The following is a 17,566-nucleotide window of genomic DNA, read 5'->3' on the forward strand; positions in this document are numbered from 1 at the left end:
CTGCAGGTAAAGGAGCAGAAACTGGGAGGATCCATAGCTCAGCCAATTCCATGGGAAGGACCTTCCTAGAGTATATCTGCATTTCTTCATTGATACCTCATTTATAGAATTCCCAGCCCCTTCAGTCACTGTATTTTCCAGAAAACAGGGGTTTGGGTTGGTTTCACCTTTTTCTGCTGCTAGTTGACATCTTGATAACCAAATCTCTTAACAGTAACTCTCACTTGGGCCATGTGAGAGTTAAGTTTAACCTTTCAAGGTTAAAAAAAAACCAAAACCAGTTTGATTAAATTGGATTTTGGAACAAATCATCTATTTAGAAATTGATGTTTTAAGGAGTGTCCTTGAGGTGTAGGTAAATATATAGAAAACCTGGTCCAATAAATATGGCCTTGTGAATTTTTGTGGAATTATTTTGCATGTTCATATTCCTTGGAAAATCAGGATTTGACATTGCTCCACAGACCAGTGCCTGCCCATGTAGGTTTGCAGTGGCCCTGCCCCTCATGGGTCTTTCTGTCACTTAGTCCCTCCGAACAACCAGATTAAAACCATTACTGCTTGGGCCTAAAAGTTTTGGAATACATAAAGAAACAATGAGCGCACTTCTCAAATTTATTACACTTCATAGACAAAGTCTAGCTTTCTCCTGAGTAAATAAGAAAACAGTGCATAAATATGAGAGTGTCTTAGTACATAAATCTGCAGTTTATTTGAAACCTTCAGAGCATCCAGGAGCACTAATTTAATTTATATTCCACCATACAGGCGGCAGAATCACAAAACCATAAGTTACTAACTGGGAAAGAAAAGGAGATGGAAAATATTTTGTGGTTGGTGACAAGTTCTTGTCACAGCAAACGTGAAATTAATTTGTCTGCAGAATTAGAACCCACACCAGGAGGGAGGCTTCACCTTCTTCAGCAAAGATGATGCATTGGGACCGTGCCTCATCTTTTGTCCTGTGCATCTGGGGGCCCTTCAAAGGGAAATTCAATCTGCATTTGGGGTAATGAAGCCTGTGGTTCGTTAGACAAATGAGCCTGAGCTGAGCTTTGAAAGCTGCATCACTGCTGACACCAGGAAGAATTAGGATCCGAGGGGCAGCATAATTGAAGCATTTAATTTTGGATCCTCCTGATGGATTACCTGAAAACAGTGGTTTTCTGCAAGGTGCTGAGTCTTGCTCTCCTGTAGGCACCACCTGAACTGTGTGAGAGGGGATCTGCTCACCCCTGAAAGAACAAATCCTCAGGCCTTGGTTTGATCAGGGATGGGGGCCGAAAACTTCACCTGTAGTGCCACAGGTCATTCCCATCTCTATGATTTCAGAATCCCGTAATCGACCCTTTTAAAGCCTCCCACACAAACAACTTGAGAATATACCAGAGGTGAAGCCTGGGATTCTTATGTAAATTTAGTAAAAATAGTTATTTGGAGCCCCCTTGGAACTGTGTGATTATCTACTTATTCCAAGTGCTGCGAGAAAAACCCCTTCCATTAATACATTGAGAGGAATAGGTGGGATCTTCCCATGAAAAACAAATATTCTGGGGTGAAAGAAATCTTGTTTTATATTATTCACATATGCTTTGTACAACCTCAGCTGGCAACAGCCCATCTACAGGGATTCTGAACTGATTATTTCCCTTTCTTTGAGAAGGGAATGAAGAAAAATATAAACCACGGACACAGTTTAATAAATATGTGCACCATACATGGAAACTACTTCGCTTATTTTTGTTCCAGGGACTACTCTTATTTGTGCAACAGAAAAAGAAAAAAGTTATTTTGAGACAAATCTGCAGAAAGCAGCAGCACAGTATAACTCAACTGAACATAATTCTTCCCCCTGAAAGACAAGGAACAATAATTTGGATATATGGCGTGATTAATAGAGCTTGATCCAAACCGGGACTTTTAATACTGGCATAATATTAAACACTGTCATCGTAATGAATATTGGTGCAGAACACAAAGTCTCATCTCTTCTATTAAACTGCCACGGGCTGCAGGATTTGAAATAGTGGAGCCACTATTTCATATTTCAGATTTCCCTCTTTTAAAGGATTAAGTATAAGGTGCAGTTTTTTGTTTAGACTCATCAGAGAGCTGCACTTTTTCTTATATTTCCATTGCAGCGAGCACTTATTTCCTTTCCGAAATCTTCTCTAATATTTGTGGTGTCTGCTCTACGAAATAAGGTTCAAAGTCAAGGACTGGCCTGAGATCCTTTGTCCATTTGGGATCCATCCCTCCTAACCCTCTTTCCAGGGATAAATTCTGCCATTTGCAACCCTTAATTTTCCTCAAAACAAGAAGAATTTCTGGGGCTAGTAGATGATTTGTAAAAATCCTTAGTGATATTTTGATGTGAAATGCAAAAAGAGCTTTGCAACAGAGCTATGTGGAATGTACCTACCCCAGGGTGTCCCACAGGAACACATTTTGGGTGACTTTGAGCTCCCCCATGTGAAAAAAATGCATCTTTAAGACGTTTTAAACTGAGTTTTAAATTCAGCCGTGAGTCGGGCCTCTCACAGCTGCGTTTGAACTGTGGAAGTGCAGTTTTTGAGGGAGGCCCAATTGGTGTGATTTGCTGTTCCATACAGAAAAGAGATGCTATTTCTCTAAATACCACAAAACTACTTTCATTTAAGACTTTTGCAGACCGAAACCCCAGCGGGTTGCCTATGATCCGCCTTCGGTGTGAAAGATTTCTGTTATTCACAGTGCCCAGGTAGCAGCAGCCGCGGCATTGTCTGAGCCAGCGGCCTAACAGTGTGAATATAGAAAATTATGGATAATGGGGAAGCAGTTCTGAAATCCAAGTGAGATAATAACCACCAGTGCTTGTGGCAGATCAGAGGTACAGCTCAACGAATGCTGGGCTGAATTGATTTTAACATAAACAGACAATAGCAGGGGCCAGGGTTTTAGTGGAATTTGGGAATCTGGAGGTGCAGGCGGCCACGCTGCTGCATTTAGATGGTTCTGCCTGCAATTGTAAACAGTTGGAGGCAGGAAACTTCCAGCGTTTCACAATGCCACTAATCACCTGCATGCCTTCAGAAAAATGGACTTATCTAATAAGTTAAGAGTGTTTCACCTGCAATGTCTTTCGCTTGCTTTATTCACATCTGAATGCCAGCTCTGAAATAAAGCTTTTCCACTGATGGACATGTTGGTGAGAAGGTGGTTTAATGCTCTGTTTGGAGAGCAAAAACCTGAATGAAACCTGTGCGGTTCTGTACGAGACATTGAACTTAGAGAAATAAAATTTAAGAGGAGAAATTCTGAGAAATTCTCCACTATCAACACCAAATAGCCTCTGCTCCCAAGCAGCACCTCCAACACGTGGTGCATTCAGCAGCTTGATAGCAGAGAGCGTGTGGAAAATGGATTTTGGCTGGTGGATCCCTGGTATTTAGGCAGGATAACTCCAGGGGAGTATGGCAGCACTGCTGCAGTCCTGCCCATGAGGAAGAAAATCTACATTAAAGCTGCATTAACCCTCTCAGCCATTCTTCAGCACTGCATAGAAGAGTGTCCCTGAGGGATCTCATTATCCTTATGTCCTTCCAGTCCCCTGTTTTCTCCTTGTGATGTTCTTAAAATGGCCAAATCTGTGCATCACACTAACATGACCCATCTTTACCCCTTCCCTAAGATGTCACTGCTTTGTACAGCTCATTTACTGTTTTTTTCTCTGTCATTGCTCAGTGCTTCCCGTGCAACAGATGGAAATAAGAAATGACAACTTGAAATGTAAAGCCTGCATGGAATAACACACAATTAAGGAGGTATTTCAAGAGAAGTAGCTTGACAGTATTTGGAAAAGAAAATCAGCTTTAGCAAGAGTGCTAAAGTCTGGTACTGCTTTTGGGCCAAAAAAGTGTACATACCTTTAATAAAAATTAGCTCTAGTATTAGTTTGTATAAGAATCTCATCTGAAAGGCAAGGCCATTTCAATCTTACTAACTTTTTATTTGCTTTATTTTTCTACTTCCCAGGGTAGGTTCCAGAGGAACATTTGATTAATTTGTGCTGTCTGCAAGTCAGGCTTTTAACCTCTGGGAAAGCTCTAAACAGTTCAAAAGCTTACAGCCTTGAAATGGATCGTCAAAGTGAACTTAAACTAAATAGAGGTCAACAATCTAAGGGTTATTTGGGCTTTTCCAGGGAAAACAATGCTCATTGGAAAGACGGGTTTGTGGGCTGGTTACAGTGATTCAGTCCCCCAGCTGCTCCCTGAATGCAGGGCAGCTGCTTGAGCCACCACTGCAGCTGGGAACGGGCACAGCAGCGCAAGAAAACTTGGAAAAATGCAGGAAAATGGATTTTTGGAAGGAAGGGCTGCTGCTGGGTCTTCCCAGGGCTCTTCAGCATTGCTTGGGAGACAGGAGGGTCAGGAGATCCCACATGTTCTTCAAACATATCCTAATTCCCCACATTTGATTCTTAGCAATGAGAGAGTCCAGAGGAGACACAAAGGGGATCAGAGGGATGGAGCAGCTCTGCCAGGAGGAAAGGCTGGGAGAGCTGGGACTGATCAGCCTGGAGAGGAGAAGCTCTGGGGTGACCTCCCCCTGTGGGCTCTCAAATCCTGAATGAGCTACAAGAAAGATGGAGAGAGACTATTTACAAGGGCCTGGAGTGACAGGACAAAGGGGAATGGCTCCAAACTGTAGATGAATAAGTTTAGATGGGATATTGGGTAGGAATAGTTCCCTGTGAGGGTGGGCAGGCCCTGGCACAGGGTGCCCAGAGCAGCTGGGGCTGCCCCTGGATCCCTGGCAGTGCCCAAGGCCAGGCTGGACATTGGGGCTTGGAGCAGCCTGGGATAGTGGAAGGTGTCCTTGGGCATGGCAGGGGTGGCACTGGATGACCCTTAAGGTTCCTCCCAGCCCAAACCATTCTGGGATTGTGTGATGTCACCCAGGCAAAAAACCATTCATATTTGGACATCTATCAGGTGTGACTGTGCAGTTACACTGAGTGCTGTCACCTGAGCTCGGGCCTCATCTCTCAAGAAAGAAAATCTTTGTTCCAGTTTTCCCTCCTCTTCCCACATTCCCTCCCTCTGCTTCAAGCTGCACCCAAGTGAGCTTCAGTTACAGCACAGTGTTCTGTCTCATTTCCTTGGGAACACACAACACAGAAGCAATCAAAGTAAAAATATGAGATTCCCAAATCCCATTCTGACCAGAATAATTCCAACGTGCAAACGCAAAAGAAGCAGTGTTAAACCCCACATTTAATAAAAACAAAACTCTTACTTTCCAAGGGCAAAGCACTCCAGTCTGACAGAGGAGCCCTTCGCTGCGTAGATTGTCTCTGGAAAACGCACCTCAATCTTTGGCTCGTACTCCCCCATCACACCTGTGGAACATCAAACAGCTCGCTCCAGCTGAGCCCCAGGCCTGCCTTGTGCAACAGAATTCCAGGGTGAAAGGAAGGGTGGCATGAATCACTTCAGAGCCTTATGTTCCACCCGTGGCGAGCAGCACATGATGGAGCAGGTTGAACCTCCTGGGTGGAGTTCAACCCTGCGCTGACAATTCTGTGAAATCTCTACATTCCCTGCATTTAGGAGTCAAAGAGCGTGACTTTATACAAGTTTTACATCACAAGTCTGCTGTGCATCAAGGTTTTAGAGACAATTTTGGGTTCACACCTCTTTTTGCCACTAGTCACTCTCAGGATACTGAGTTGATCCTGCATGCAAGAAAATTAAAAAAATCCGTGTCCAAACTGCTTGCAAAACACTTAAAAGTTCTTTAAAAACATCCAAATGTGAGCTGCAGACTTGAGGAAGGCCGATGTAATTAGATGGAATTATCATATTTGAAAATCTGGCTGAACATCTGATAAATCACAGCTAATCCAGTATTAATTTAGGGCATTTAATTTTGCAGCAGGTTTGGGATGGATTTAGGAAACTAAACTTTTAGCTGAACTTCTTAAATGTCCTTTATGTGTCTCACAGTGAAGCTCATTCCAACAGTAGGGATGAACATAAATCAGGTATTTTCCTGCAGTGTCTTTGCCTGCATCTCACACAGAAAATGAACCAGTTCTTGTTTTATATTTAACGTAATTTGGATAATATTGCACATCCAACTTCCACTGTTGCCTTAGAGGCTGCCAGCGTTGGAGGCAATCCAGAGGCCACCAGAGCAAATGGGAGAAGATAAAGAGACTGATAGAAGGAATCTGAGAAAAGGAATAGAGTGATGAAAAAAAAGAATCAGAAAAGATCTTGAACATTTGCAATCACAGTTTGTGCCAAATTATTAACGCTGGAGCTGAGGAAGTGCAGCTTTGCTTTGTGTGATCTGCTGACGTTATTGAACGGCACAGCCTCGCAGTGAAAGCGTTATTCCACAATGCACAGCTGAGCTTTGTTTGTCCTCCAAATCCAACTCTGCACACACTTTTGTCACTGACTGTCGCCACTGCTTTGCAAACAGCACGAGTGTATTGAAATTTAGGTGGGCAAGTGCACAAAACAAACTTTGTGTACAGATTTCCAGGTCTGTATTTCTGCCTATGAGCATTTAATTACAAGTGTTGCCGGGAAGGCATTTGTACATGTGCAGGGGAGTTTCTCACCTCAGCGGCTCGATTTGAAGCAGCTCTCTGGATTTGCTATTTGAGCTATACTTAGATGATAAATTTAGAAAGATTTGTTGGATTTAAACCTCAACACGGGCACAAGGTGGGAAATATTAAAGTGCCACGTAACATTCTCTTGTTGTTCAGTGACACTGAGAACTTTCTTTGCGTGCTCATCTCCTCACCCCCGTCCTGACAGCCCAAACCTCACTGTGGGGTCGTGCCCCGCTGCACAACCTTCACTGGGGGGATTTTCCCTCAGTGGGGACAAATTCCCAACAGCTGCAGAAGGAGCAGCTGGATGTTTTGGGGCAGCCAAGCCCCACTGTTGACTCACCATCGCCTCGGAGGGTGAGGGCGGTGGGGGGCCCCCACACTCGGCGCTGTGCCGCGGCGCTGCTCACGGCACACGTGTAATTCCCAACATCCCACGGCTCTACCTTGGCCAGGTACAGGTTTCCCGTTGCCTGGGAAACGAAGCGCCGGCTATCTTCCTGAAGATACAAGGTGTTATTGTTGAAGATCCACGTGTAGGACAAGCCTGGAAAACACGAGACACACGTCACGCATCCCTTCCAGGGGAACCCGCTCCCCGGCGGGGCCGGCGCGAAGAACGAGGCAGCTGCAGGGAAAACCACTGGGGATGCACAAATTAGCACAGGCCAGGTAAGCATTGCTCAAGCTTTCAACTCATTTCAAGCCACTTCAGGAGGTCACAGCAGATTCTGTCCCCTGCTACTTCTCATTTTCCTGCTTAGCCTGCTCCTAAGCAGGAACAGCAGTGCTGCGATGGTGTGGGAAAGCTGCTTTAGTAAACAATTTCTGTTTATGGCGCTTTCCCCCCGAAAATCCAGAGGGCAAATTGCTGCTCAGTGCTGCAGCTCCTTTCCTCACCCTCAGTATGGAAAAATTAAACTGGTAACATGGAGCGTGATCATTGGATTTTCATGGAGGGAGGAGCTGAGCTGCACACAAGTACTTTGGAGATTAGTATTTGATCTCATGGCATGTTTGATAACGAACATCCCCTTATCTTCCATACTTCTTGCCCTGTTCTCACTTCCTGCCCCGCCTTTTCCCACATGATGCTCCATAATGCAAACCTTCATAATGTAGATCTAGAAGACCAGGCAACTTAAAACTGATTTATTTGGCCAGCCCACCCAGAAAAAACAGATATCCTTGGGAGTTTACCGTTCCCTGCTCTTGGGAGAGACTTTTGGGCCAAGCCTTGGGTGCTGAGGAGCAGATTCAGAGCTGATCCCCCAGTGTGGGGTCAACCAGGCTGTCCTGCCAGTCCCGCTCTGCAGCTGCTCCACACCCAACAGCAGGAGCCGGACTCAAATCCTGTCTTTTACAAGCCACAGTAAATCAGAACTTTCCAAATCTACCAGTTTAGCTCCCCTTAATTAAATGCATAATTCATAAGCCAACAGTGTTCTGCCAACGGCTTCATTTTTACACATTTCCCCCATCAACAACCCCATTCCAAAAAGATTATTTATGTCTCTTTCCCCCCCCCCCAGCTCCGGCATGGGAGCAGTATGGTAATAAGTCTGCAAACTCCAGTAGTTTTGTGGAGTTTTATGTTATCAGCTTGCAGCATTTTAGGACTCTCATTAGAAATGATGCATCTCCAGGGAGCAATCAATGACACTTTCTATACTTGGCTAAATCCTGCAACAGGCTCCATTTTACTGCAGATAATGCAAAACTTTCCCGAGGTCTGCAGTAAACCTGGGAGATGCAGCAATTAATTCTCAGTGTAACCCAAGGTGTGTGCAGGTATGTGTGCTCACCCACAAGATTAAAGCCCTACGCTGGCACATTTACCTGCCCATGCACTTTGAGCATCCATTTACAGGGGAAAATCTGGAGATGGAGGGGTTTTCCTACAGAAGGGATCAGAAATGCTCTGTCTTACAGAGATACACAGACACTTTTCCTGTCTCAGGCACCGGTTTTGCTGATGCACACTGTCTGGGCAAGCAGACCAAAGTGTGCAAAATTCGGATTTCAACTCATTTCTTGAAGGTCTCTAAGCTGCAAGATGGGGAGTCTACAGAAAACGCTGAAGATTTGCGAGGTAAATACTTCGATCTATGTTCAATTAAATGTTGTCAGCATTTCTTTGGAAGAAATACTTTGGATCTGCCGTCTCCCCAGATTTCCCAAAGCACTGAGGGCTGGTACTCCGATGTGCTTTTCCTGCCAGCTGGAATTTTTGCCTTCCTCCTCACCCAGACCTGCACTAAGGCACCTCTGGGCAATAAAACCACTCTGAGTGGTTGAACCTGACATTTGGATGCCCAGATTTCCAAGCCAGGATAGTGTATCCAAGAGAATCTGGAAGTAATTTTGAAAATGACTAATAGGGAAAAGCAGTTTGGAAGTTTCCCTGCCAAAGTTCTGGTGGTGGAAATTACAGGGCTGAAGAAAGCCCTGACCCTGTCTAAGGGCAGCCCTGTACCTGCCAACACTCCAAAAGGATTCCCAGGAAGGTTCTTTAAAACATTTTATGGCATGGAACCAAAACCCAGACTCCAGCCCTGGCAGCAGGTGATGCAGCTAAATCTTCTGTGCAGGATGGAATAAAATGAAACAAAACTCTAATAAAGCCAACTTTATGCTACACAGGCATTCCTCAGGAGGTCAATCTGTGAATTAATTAATCACTAAAAGAGAACCAGACCTTTTCTGTCCTGATTTCAGTTCTCAGGGGGTTCCAGCTGACTTCATTTTCTGGAGTTTCTGTGCCTCTCTTCCTCTCTGCTCCCCACCATTGCTTTGGGGACTACTGATGAATTTTCCCATTAATGGGGAACAAGCACAGACCCCTCTTAGTCATATTTAAATCCCTTTTCCCCCAGTATGAGGGATATAAACACTCCCCCTCTCCTAACAGCAGGTTCCTCATCACCCATCCGCAGGCCATCCTTGCCTACAGCCTAATTCAGCTCCACTAAAGTCTGTAGAAACCCTAATTTTAATTGACTTCAGTGGGAGTTGGATGAAATCTCAAGAGAAAGGAGCCAAACTTAGGAGACTGAACTTTTTCTCATGCTTTTAAGGCATAATACCAGCAACCTACTCCCTTACTCAGTATCTTTCCTTGAAAAGTTACTACAGCAACAGGTAATAGAGTAGAAAATCCAATACTGTGTTACAAAACCTTCCATTTTGGGTCACTTGGATTAAATCAGAGGAGCAGATCCACTGATTGAGCCAAAGAAAGGAGAAAAAGCCCCTTGCTCCCACTTTTATGGCAAAGCAGGAGCTATTTCATAGTGCTGCAATATTAGGGTGTGTTTATTTGGGGCCTTTTTAATCCAAGGGAAGTGATTGTGGTGTCAGTGTCCCTTCTCACCCCAGAGACCCCAAAAAACTGGTTAATCCACCTCACCTTCCAGGTGGGAAATTCCTGAGCTTGGCCAGGCTGGAGAGCCTCTCCCAGCCCTGAGAGTTTTCCTTTAGAGCTCACCTGGGAAAGAGGAGGAGCTGATAATCATTCCTGATATACTGATCTGGGGAACTGAACATTTCAGTGCTTCCCTCAGCCCAAGCAAATCCCAATGAATCCTGCTGGATCTGCAGCAGAGCAGCTCCAGCCAGGCTCAGGTAGGGGACTCTCCCTCCCTCCTGAGCTGTGGGAAAGCTGGATTAAAGATTCATAGGAGCAGAGAGAAAGGGACTCTCAGCCCACGACTCAGGCACCGAGTTTGGTAAAGGGAGAGACACTTCAAACCTTCCCTTTCAGATTGTGCACTTTACCAAGTGCAGCGTTTAATATAAAATGCAGAAACCAAAGGCCCTTTCACAGCATTGCTCATCTCATCCCATCCCATCCTCTCCAAAGCCCAGTTTCACCTCCTTTCCCAACCTTCTGCAGGCTGAGGATTGGGGATTTTTACCTCCCAGGCAGGTCCATAGGACTCCTACTTCCTTAGGAGTGTTTTGGGGTTTATTTAGCCTCCCTACAGCAATGTCAGCACAGAGGAAAGCCCAGAGCCTCCATCCCACTCCTGGCCCTGGGCAGCTCTTCCACACAAATAAATGCAAATGCAGAGTGATCCTGCTGCTCCTAACAAGATTAGCAACTTCCTTAAAGCTCTGCAGGGAGCCAGCTCCAAGGAAACAAGCTTTAGATCAGGCTTTGCTTCTAAGAAAATAAATGAACAACAGTCCACCCCACAGTCTTGTGTCAAGTATTACCATTTAGGCAGCAGCTTCTTAAGCACAGGCAGGTCAAGCTCATGTGTAGCTGCAGAAATTAAGGCTTCTTCCAGCCTCCTTCCTCCATGCCTTTCCCTACCTCAGAGCTCTCTATAAATGACTTTTTTTCACTAGTAAAATATTACCTGTGTTGATTGTACAGGGAAAAAGGGCTGACCTAAAGAACTGAAAGCAGAGCAGGGATCTGGTTCAGGGGAAAAAATGCAGCTCACCTGGTCCCCCCTGCCCTGCTGAGGGTCTCTAACAAGCAGAGGGATAGCACAGCTGAACTTTATAAGGTGTGGTAATGAGCCTCATAAATAACAACAGAGCCACCTGTGCATAAATGGGTGAGGAGGAGCTGGTTGAGGGAACAGAGGATTTGGAGTTGGTCTGGTAGCCTTGGGCAGCCCTGTTCTTGCTTTAAAAGCTAATTAGAGGCTGTGATTTTGTGTTCATTTACTGTAATTTTTAATGGCTTAATTGATCTAAGAGATAAACTTAGGTGGGTCTGTCTTTCTTTCATGCTCGTGTTTGAAAATCCTGAAAGTCCTAACATCAGTTTACAGCAATATGGAATTCTCTTTTTGTTCTCTGAGGTAGTTTAAAGCTGATGTGAAAGCTGCTGGAGCAGCCTTTTTGTTCATTTGTTTGTTTGCTTGGTGGGGTTGGTTTGTTTGTTTTTGTTTTAAGCTGACTAATATATTCTTATCCTCTGTTTAAGTGAGTCACTCATTTTTCTTGTACAAAAATAGGTTGGCAATGCTCTCAGTCAAGAAACCAGCATACAAAAAAGAAGCAGCATATCTTTCCTTGTCAAATGCATTGGAAAATCAAACTTAATTCCAATTAAACTTTAAATATTGTAAGTATTTTTGACCATGGATCAACACTTGTGGTGTCTAATAAACAGCTGAATGTCCTGGTGAGCCCCGCAGAGTTTTCCTGCGAGCAGGAGGTTTAACTCCAGTGCTGTGGTGCAGGACCAGATAAACCTGGCAATGTGAGGGGTAGAAAGAGAAGTGAGACACCTCCCTAGAGACCACAGGTGGTAGAAACACTTCTGGAGCTCTCGTTCCATCTTCTGGGTATTATATGGTGGGAATAGAATTAATGAACCCTCCCTGTTTTCCATTCTATTATTTCTATTCCTCTTCTTCAATTGTTATACTGACTTTTACAGGTTGGCAGGAGGTTTTACCCTGTCTTTCCTATTTCAAATTTCCTATATTAGTAGCAGCTGCTTCAAACAACTGCTGTACAGAGGGTTCCTGTCTTCCTTCAAGTCATTGCATCACAGGAAAGGCAACTCTTTTGCTGCTGGTAGGGCTTATCTTCCACATTCCTTGACATCTCTCTAATTCCCAATGCATTTAAAGTGCTTCACAGAACGCTTGTACTGTGAGCTGGAAGCACAGTTAGCAATCCTTCCTCCTGTAGGTGTTGTGAGGTGGACGCAAGGGTTTCAATTAAAAAAACCCAAACAACCAAATATACAATCCTTTCCAACAAAAACAACTTCCCAAGCATCCTGAAATAATCTGACTTACCACGGCTCACACCATGCACTTCATCCCCCTGTAAGATAATTTTGGATCCTAAACACAGTGTTTAGGGATGACAAAAGGACTCAGGCTCTGCTCTCTGGAGACTTGTTATTTCAGGGAATGGATTCTCCAGGCCTGCTGGTCAGCAGCTCCCAGCCCCAGCTGTAGGAACACTCTGGTAAAGGCTTTGCTCATGGATCCCATTAATCTGGGGGTAACTCACCTGGTAACCATTTATTTGTTCTGAACGTTTTCTTTTCCTCCTTCCTATTTGTCAAATCATAATTTTACCCTACAGCAGGAAGAAAATGGGTAGTTCACTGGCTCTAGGATGGATGTGCTGTCTTTCTGCCTGTCCCACTAATACATTTGAGGAACTCTTTGAAGCTTTCATGCCCTTAAGGACCAGGTTTCACTTCGTCTCCTTGATTATATCCTCCTCTCATATGGCTGTAAACACCCAGTGAACCGACACTTCCTCTTGGTAGGACTGGAGGCTTTCTATTGATTGATGGGTTTTTCTCCCTCTCTGAAATCCTGTATCCTCTTTCTAGATCACTATTTACCTTCTCCTGGGAGTTTGTCTTATGCCTCTGTTTCTTTAAGAAGAATTGAGGATTGCTGGGAGCAGGACATGGAAAACTGCAGCTCCTGTGGATGTGCAGTCACTGCTGCCAGAAGCAGGACGTGAGTCATCCAAGAAGTGCTGCTCTTTAAGTCCAGAACAAGATCATTTGGTAACTATTTCATTGATATTTCCTCTTTATTAATAGATATTTGCTTTACTAGGGTAAAATTTTCACCTGGATTCACCGCACCCAGAAAGGAAGATCTCCAAGGTCTTATGGTGAGGAAGCAGCAAGAGGCAAAGGCACCCCCAACTCAATTCCTCAGCAAACTCCTTTTCATTCCCCATCTGAAGCACTGATGATTCCTAAGAACCCTGATGTGGGCAGTCCCCCTTTAATCAGGCAGTTCACCTCTCCAGAAGCCCCTTCCAATTTAAATTATTTTATGACTATTAGGAAGGAATAAAATCGGGGATTCAAGAGCAGAAGCCAAGCCTTCGTGACAAATCCAATGTGACTGGTGCAGGATTGAAATGAGAGCATTGCAGCAGCAAGCACTAAAAGAGCCATTCCATGGAGACCTGGAGGAGTTCTGGTGTAGGAAGAATTGCTGAGGGTTGTTCTTCTGCCATTCCATGAGGACCAAGGCCCTGGGATAATCAGGAATGACAGCAGAGAGTCTTGCAGACCTTCATGCTGTTTTTCCTGTGTCCCAAGGAATGGGAGGTTCTACTCCCTCACAAAAAAATAAAAAAGGGCCGTAAAACAGCGTGAACCCAGTGTCTTTTAAAGAAACAAAATCCAAATTTGTTGTAAGCCCGGTAACTGATGCACAAGCAAATTCTAGTGCTAATCCCATAGGGAATTCTGCTTCTCCTGAGGCAGAGCAGGGGTGGCTCGGGGTGTCCCTCACCGTACCTCCGTGGTGTGGGGGAGTTCCACAGAGCAGGACCACTCCTTGTCCCTCTCTCACTGACACCGGGCTTCTCAGTCTCGTCTCGAAGTTTTCCAGGTCTTGAGGGAGAAGGAGAAAACAAAGCCTGGTTATTGTCAGCAGATTTATTCCCAGCTGCACCCCGATCTATCCATTTATTCACTCAAGAACAGAGTCACATATTTGCCAGCAGAATATAATTTCATTGAGAAGTTGTATGGGAAAATCCCTTGTCCAATCTGATAGCACGGAGCTACAGGATCATTAAGGCTGGAAAAGGTGTCCCAGATCATCCAGTCCAACCATTACCGAGTCCTTTGGCATGCACAAAGTATTAATTCCTACAGCAGTTCTACTGCAACTCTGGGAATTTGTGTTTACAACTTCTACTTCCAAAGCCAGTCTATTATTCCATGACTTTTCCAGCACCAGTTTTTGGAACTTGCAAGACTTAATCTACATGAGTTGGGAAAAAAAATGCATTTGGTAGTGTTTCCTTTTCTATAGGAATAAAGAACAGCTGTGGTCTAGATATAAAAGCGATAATTAAAGATCAGCAGCACTCCCACGGAGTGCAGGTTTAAATGATGATAAAAATGTGTTGTTTTCTTAAAGATTCTGTTCTGTCCCAAACTGGCTGAAATACTTGGATATGTTTTAATTGCCTTGAGCTTTAGCACTGGTTTTAAAGGGGAGAAAAAGGGGACTTTCAGTGGGAAATCTCCTGTATGAATATGTCCATGCCCGTCTCCCACAGGTGATTTTTATGGCTTTTCATGTCTATTTTTTACCCAGCCTAACACCACACTCAAGCTGCTGCTTCCTCACATTTCACTGAGATGTTGAAGAATTATCAGCCTGATTTGCTGTAATTCAGTTACAAAACATGACACAAAAGTCGTGCTTTAAAAAAAAAAAAAAAACAAAAAAAAGACCACATTATTTACTTTTTGATCCAGTTCTCATCCTAATGAGAAGCCTTCCCATTTTGCCAGAGCCATTTGGGAAATGATTGCTCGAAACACATTCAAAATATGCTTTAATACAATAAATATCAGCTTCCCTTTTTACCACAGAGCTGCAAACTGCCTGCCCTAAGCCCATTTTATTTACCTTGCTGCGGATTCTTGTTTCAAACAATTGTTCCATTTTTCATCAGCTGAACACCAACCTGAGCCAGAGTTCAATAGAGAGAAGCAGCCCTTGCTGGTCAGAGCAATAACGATTACTACCTGTACAGCCTCAGCTATTTATGTCAATATATCAATTTTCTCCCCCTTAGCTGAACTTTACACAGTTAATTTTTCTTTTCCTCCTCTTCATCTCCTGGGTATTGGTCTCCTATGAAGACATTGTCTGCTCAGAAGGGGCTGGATTGAATTAAGCACCTGTAGCACCTCCTGGTGCTGTCATAGCATAGTAGATGGGGCCTGTCAATATACTGGGAAAGGGCTTTAAACGCTGATGTTCTTTTAATTGCCTGCTGGTTACAGCTCTGCCTTGGATTATGGGTAGTTCAAGGAGGAAAAAGACACAAGGAAGGCCAAGAAAAATAGAAAAGAATTCATTTATTTAGTTGTTTTCCATCCTGTAATTCTAAACAAAAGAGAAAATAGTAGATGGCTGTAATATGATTAATTAGAGTTTGGTTTCGTGCTTAGGCTTAGGCCAGTCTCTGAAATTGTGTGGATTTATTTAGTCATTTTGAAAATTCCATCTGAGGAAATGTACCACATTTTCTTTCTTTCCTTGGAATTGTTCTCTGAGAAGAAAAAGGCCAGCACCAAATATTTCTGTGGAAAAATGGTCCCTCGAACAACCTTCAAGATTTGCTTGGGGTGCCTGGTCTGAGGCTTTGTGCTCTGGGAGAAGGGGAAAAAAGGCCTTCAAATTCTCTTATTTATTGTATTAAATTAAAAAAAAAAATACTAGATAGGTGCAAAAATTCAGATTTTTTTAAGATTCAGGCACTGACAACAAAACGGTCACAGTTCCACTTCCTATCTCTTTCCCTCAGCTGCTAATAGGAACCAAACTGCAATTTCTATTTAAAAATAGAGTTAAACCCTCAAAAAACTCTTGGGCAGTATGGAAAATCTGTGCAGTCTAAGTAATGCTTCCCAATATTTTCACTGTGGTAAACCAGCCCTGGTTTTTTTTTGCTGAGAACAAAATTTCACTTCTTATGAGACACCCGAGAAAGGAGGGGGGGAGGAAAAATAAAGGAAGCTCAGAGCAGCAGGAGGAAAAGGTTTTCCTGACAATTGAGAATTAGCTGTGTAATACCTCGCTCTGAAATGGGAATAGATTTTGGAAAGTAATGAGCTGCTGGTAGCAATTTTTAGTTTAATGGCGCAATATGTCATGTTATCATTTTTACTCTCATTTTAGGTGCTGTGTCACCTGTCTGTGTCTCTCCATTAAAACCGTGACAAGTGTCCCTGACTTGAATAATTAAAAGTATGAGGATGAGATCTCTTGGGGATTCACTGTTTTATAGGAATAAGGGACCACCTTTGGTTGTATAATGGAATCATGGAATGGTTTGGGTCGGGAGGGACCTTGAAGCTCATCCAGCTCCACCCTGAGACACATTCCACTACCCCAGGCTGCTCCTAGCCCCATCCAACATGGCCTTGGACACTTCCAGGGATCCAGGGGCAGCCCCAGCTTCTCTGGGCAACCTGTTCCCCTCAGAGGGAAGAATTTCTTCCCAATATCCCATCTGAACTCGCTGCCTTTCAGCTGAATCCATGTGGGGAAAAAGTTGGCTGTGCCTTTTCAATCTCCACTTTTCAACCTTGAGGATCAAAACCCATAGGCAGGAGTTTGGGTTCTTTCATAGCACATTTGTAGTTTTGTTTTACAAAGCAACTCGGATTTTCCAGTGCAGGAGAAAAGATTTCCATCCCTTTATGCTTATTAATCATAGGTATAAAAAAGCAGCTGTGGAGGCACATAAATCATCATTTAATCTCTTCATCTCACCCATGGCAGGGACAAGTATGCAATGCCCTTATTTAACCCACTTTTTAAAGACCTTTAGAAAAAGACATTTTCTTTAGAGAATCCATTCCACTGCTTAACTCCAAGGTCTTCATCACTCTGCATCTTTTAGAAACCCTCACCTCCCCAAAATTTCACAGGCCAAACCAGAAATGATCTTTTGCTTTGATTGATTTTGATAGATAATTGTACAAAGGGAATTTATTCAGTGTCTGTCTCGGTAAAAAAGAATCATTGAAGAACAAAAAACCCCGAAACCTCTGCAAAAGCAAACCAAGGCAAAATAGATAAAGAGAATTCATTAATGGAGTCAGTGTTGCTTCTGTTTCCATCTTTATTGGACTCTTCCTCGAGGCAGGCACCGTCTCCCATGGAATATTGTGACAGCTCATTCAAATGGGTTCAATAATGAACTATAAAATAATCTGCTTTTGCTTTGCAGTCCAGGTGGGTGAGAGGGGGACGAGGTGGACCCTCAGAAGTCATGTTTGTCTTTGCCACAAAGATTTCTCCACCCATTTTCCCACCTATGGGGTTGTATTTTCAATGATTTGTTGCAATTTGGAATGTGTTATGTGCATATATAGAAAAAAAAATAATTACCTGAGGATATAAATGCAGATATTCTACTTTGCTCTTGTTATTCTGAAATTCTGGCTGCTGTCAAAACCACTTCTCT

At 43.7% G+C, this 17,566-nt stretch overlaps 1 protein-coding gene across 4 annotated transcripts in view; it reads right to left on the reverse strand.

The window, feature by feature from the left end:
* Positions 1–17,566, reverse strand: part of CNTN6 (contactin 6) — a 128,813-nt gene that overhangs the window by 43,132 nt on the left and 68,115 nt on the right. For all 4 annotated transcript variants that reach the window (XM_048315699.1, XM_048315698.1, XM_048315696.1 and 1 more), the window contains 3 exons: positions 13,866–13,961; positions 6,957–7,160; positions 5,281–5,383 (listed from right to left, as the gene is read on the reverse strand). In XM_048315699.1, the coding sequence (XP_048171656.1) occupies positions 5,281–5,383; positions 6,957–7,160; positions 13,866–13,961 (403 nt within the window). The remainder of the gene's footprint in view (positions 1–5,280; positions 5,384–6,956; positions 7,161–13,865; positions 13,962–17,566) is intronic.

The sequence above is a fragment of the Corvus hawaiiensis genome, chromosome 11 (genome assembly GCF_020740725.1).
Source record: "Corvus hawaiiensis isolate bCorHaw1 chromosome 11, bCorHaw1.pri.cur, whole genome shotgun sequence".
In the NCBI taxonomy this organism is placed as follows: domain Eukaryota; kingdom Metazoa; phylum Chordata; class Aves; order Passeriformes; family Corvidae; genus Corvus; species Corvus hawaiiensis.